Genomic DNA, 4183 nt, shown 5'->3' with positions numbered 1-4183 from the left:
GGTTGGGGGTCTCAGAGCGGTTGCCACAGCGGGGGGCGATGCTGTAGGAAGCCGGGGTTGCCCCCCCCAGTGCAGGATTCGGCCCCTATCCCGCGGCCGCAGCGGGGTGTTTGGCCAAGCGGATAAGTGACTTTTGGGGAGGGCTGGCAGGGAGCTTGCCTCTCCCAGGGGTGCGTGGGGAGAGGGGGGAGCACGGGCAGTAAGGAGGGGACATGGAGAGGACAGAGGGTTCTGCTGTATCAGGTGGTCCCCCCTCACCCCGGCAGAGGCGGTTTGTGCAGCCCCGGCTGGGGATCCGTGGGACGGGATTTGGGGAGCGAGCGTGGGGCTGTGCTGAAGTGGAGGGGAATGTCACCCCTCATTTACACGCTGTGGCTGCGGCCAGCAAAGGGACACCTTTGCGATTCGCTCCTGTGACGGCAATGAGATTCCGGCTCTTGGGCTGGAGGTTTTTTTAGCACTTGAAAGCCAAATCCTGTAGGGACCGAGCAACGTTTCACTATACGGAGGATGAGATTTTCCAAATTGCTGGAGGACTTAGGTGCTGGGAGTAGAAGTGGTGGCGGCACTCCGGTACGGCAGCCTTCCCTCTCCCTCCCTCCCCCAGTATTCCCCGCAGGAGACCGGCGCACCTCTGGGAGCCCTGAGCACTAGCACCTCCCTCCCCATCCTCTCTCCCTTCTTCACGCACCAGCTCCGAACTAATCCCGCTCGCTGAGACGAGAGAATTCGGCATCCAGCCACCCAAACTGTAAATCTTGGGAGAAAGAGGGAGAGAAGCGTGCTTGGCTCCTTCCTCCTGGCAAGCGCAGGCGTGTTCCCTGCAGCACGGGCTCTGGCTCCTCCGCACTCACGTAAGTGGTCCCATCACACGCGTTGGCCAGGGAGTGGGAGCACTCTATGGGGATGGCGGTGGGGAGAGATGGGCCGGCGGCCCCGGCCTCCCACCGTGCGTGAGCCCCTGGGTCAGGACATGCCTGCGCGCTCCGTCGCGATGCCGCCGAGCCGAACTCTGCTCCAGCGGCGCCGCCTCTGCCTTTGCGCAGGTTTGCCCAGCCGGGTCCCAAAAGGATGCAATTTGCCCTTCCCTCCGAAAAATACCCACCCATTTTCTTTTCTGCTGCTGCCACCCCCCTGCCCCCTGTGACGCTGCTGCCGGCCGTAGCAGGCATGGTCGGGAGCCAGTGCCATCCGTGACTGCAAGCCCCGGAGGACTAAAACATCTGGGCTGCCATCAGTACATTCCTCACTAATGAGGCTATTTCGGGCTGTCTTGCCTCTTGTGGGTTGAGCGTCTGCGCTGCTTTTCGGAGCAGAAGGAGCCACGGTGCTTGGGGCGGCGCAAGCCCGGAGCGAGAAGGGTCACGTCCCCCCCAGGGCTGCGATCAAACCTGCCGTTCGAGACCACCTCCTGAGGTGGGTTTGTAGGGCTGAGATCTCGGCGGCTGTGGGGCTGGATAAATCATCTGGCCCCTTCCCCAAAAAGCAGAGCAGGGAAGATGCACAGCGGTGAAAGGTGTGGGGGTCACATACCGCACCCGAGCTCCTCTGTCGATGTGGGAGAGCAAAACCGCCTCAGCTCCAGTGCTGAAAACGGTGCCAAAAGCGGCTTTTTAAGCGTGGGAGTAATACCTGAAACTCAGATCGGGGAAAAGAGCAGCCTGCGGGTAACGAAGCCTGTTTTGGCTGAGAGTTGCGGATTAGAGACGGAGGAGGAAGCCCAGAGAGAAGAGCACATCACTCCCGTGCTGCTCAGATGCTTCTCCTCTTGGAAAGGCGCCTCGTCCGAACGGAGCGGGGCTTTGGAAAAACATCTGCTGAGCACGTGCTATCATGGCAGCTCTGGTGATGGGGACGCTGCTGCTCCGGAGAGCGCGGTGCGTTCAGGCGAAAGCGCTGGAGGCAAAGCTGGAGGTACCGGATGGCGACTGTCCGGGCCAGAAGGAGAGGAGGTGAGAAAGGGAGGATGTTCACGGCACGGCATCACCGCCCGAGTGGGCACAGGCCAGGGAATTGCCCCGTGCTTCCCATCGCTTCCATCCGAGCGTGGCTAGCAGTGGTCACCGCCGAAATATAAGCAGGCGCCACAATAAATTTGAAAAATGTTTTGTGTACAAACAGGATTCGCCACAGGCTGTGCTGGGAATACTGGGAGATTGGCGGGTTGAATAAACACTGGGTAAAGAAAAAAAAAAAAAAAGTTAATTTCTCACTTTGAATCCATTCCATGGGATCGCTTAAAATTCTTACAATGCTTCAGCTTGAATTTCTAGCGTAAAATACTGAGAGTTTAGGAGGGAAAGTGTTTTTTATATCACTTCAAGGGGCTCAGATGCGTATCTGACACGGCAGTGATGGACTTGGAGGACTTTGCTGAGAAGGGTCTACGCTTCATTTAACGGTGTCTGCGGCATCCCCTGAGCCGACTCGTCATGGGCTCTGCTGCCATCGGTCCAGCGTACACATACAGCACCCCCCTCCCCAGGCCAGCTGAATGAAACCGGTATTAAAACAGGCATTTTCAACCTACACAAAAGGATGAGATTGTTCTCAGTATGTCTTCTTGGGGATAAACTTGTTTAACCCCAAGACTTTGCTGTGTCATCGCAATTTTAGGGACGGGCTTCCCGTTCCCTACCCTGGTGACTGAGACCGTTAGCAACGGAGGATTTGAGATGCAAAGAGGAAGGGGCGGAAAGCTGGAAAGAGGGGGGGAAATAATCCTGGTTTCAAACTTTGCAACTGGGGAAATACGGAGAGCAATATAGAGTTTGACTCGCATTTTACGGAGAACCTATAGCACTCCCCCGATCAGCGCACGTGCATATTATATCAAAATACATATAGACAGAAAGAAATAACTATCTAAAGTATTTCCAGCTGAAGGGCTTGGGGAAGGCTCTCCACCTTGCGAGCACGTCCCGGGCTGGCAGCGAGCGCGGGGCTCGGAGGGTGCCAGGATGGTGCCCTTTTCTCGGCTGACGGAACTGAGCACCGAGCGCGGCTGGGGCTGGGCCAGGCGAGAGGAACGGGCCTTTGCTCCGGGGTAAAACGCTGTTTGGATCCAAATACACCGGGGGAGAGTGGGTTTTTTTAATCTTTTAGGATAAAACGGGTGGAATGGCAATGTGAAAAGCCATTTCAAGGAGAAAAAAATGGAAGGGGAGACGTTCGAATTCAGCAAACTTCTAAAACAAGAAGTCTAATACATCTTGGAGACATTTACTTACTTTTCCTGGCATTTGTTTTCCACCAAACCAAGAAGAATTTATAAAATATTTTAGTTCTGTCTGCATTCATGCCCAAAACCCAACTTCATCCAACTTTTCCCTTTCAACTCTGCGCCAGTTGTCATCACTGATAGAGTCAGGCTGAAACCCTTGGAGAAAATCCCACTGGCTTCAATGAAACCAAAATTTACCCATCCGTTCCAAAAGCCAAAAAACCAACCCAACCAAGGTTCCCAGCTGAGACATGACTCTGTGTCAGGACGTACTCAGATACTTTCAGAACCTGGGATTCGTGCTCGTCTCCTGCATGCTGACAGCACATAAAAGGAGCCAGCCCTCTGCGAGCTCCTGTGCCGAACCTATGGAGGACATAGATCTAACCCAGCTTTAAGGTGCCTTTTTGCCCAAGCTATTGAGTTTTAGATTTTTGGCTTCAGCAGTCCCAGGTCTGGCCCTTTTTTCAGCCTTCTCCATGGTCCCAAGAGCGGCCGCCGCTGCTCTGAGGGCGACGATGCTCCATCCCCTGCAGCTCCCTGCTGAGGGACGCAGAGGATGCTGCGAGTCTGCACGGGCTCGAAGAACAACTGGAACAAGATCATGTGAAACAAATCCACGGGGGGATATTAAATTCAAGGACAGCCCGGTCAGCTCAGGAAGTCCTTGAGATACTAATTGCTGGAAGCTGGGAAAGTAGGCTGGGGAAGTATCACAGGGCGCTCGCCTTGCTCTGGTGCTTTTATCTGAGCATCTTCTGTTGGCCCCGAACATGGGGCTCGCTGGACTTTGGTCTGAGCCAGCACAGCCATTCCTATGATCCTACACTGCCCAAATTTTCCTTAGCATTTTGCCAAAGTTTTCTCCTTTTTTTTCCTCTTTTTTTTTTTGTTTTTTTGTTTTTCATAATAGCACTGAGTTTGGGTTTTTTTCCTGACTGCTGATGCTGTTTGGGGAAT

The 4183-nt window shown here is 54.5% G+C and overlaps 1 protein-coding gene across 1 annotated transcript in view; it reads right to left on the bottom strand.

Moving 5' to 3' along the window:
* PMP22 (peripheral myelin protein 22) overlaps positions 1–1172 on the bottom strand; it is a 21638-nt gene extending 20466 nt beyond the window's left edge. The window contains exon 1 of the mRNA XM_009880025.1: positions 1106–1172. Within this exon, the coding sequence (XP_009878327.1) occupies positions 1106–1172 (67 nt within the window). The remainder of the gene's footprint in view (positions 1–1105) is intronic.
* Between the last annotated feature and the right edge of the window lie 3011 nt (positions 1173–4183).

The sequence above is a fragment of the Charadrius vociferus genome, unplaced genomic scaffold (genome assembly GCF_000708025.1).
Source record: "Charadrius vociferus isolate BGI_N301 unplaced genomic scaffold, ASM70802v2 scaffold532, whole genome shotgun sequence".
In the NCBI taxonomy this organism is placed as follows: Eukaryota; Metazoa; Chordata; class Aves; order Charadriiformes; family Charadriidae; genus Charadrius; species Charadrius vociferus.
This window is presented reverse-complemented; position numbering and strand designations above follow the sequence as displayed.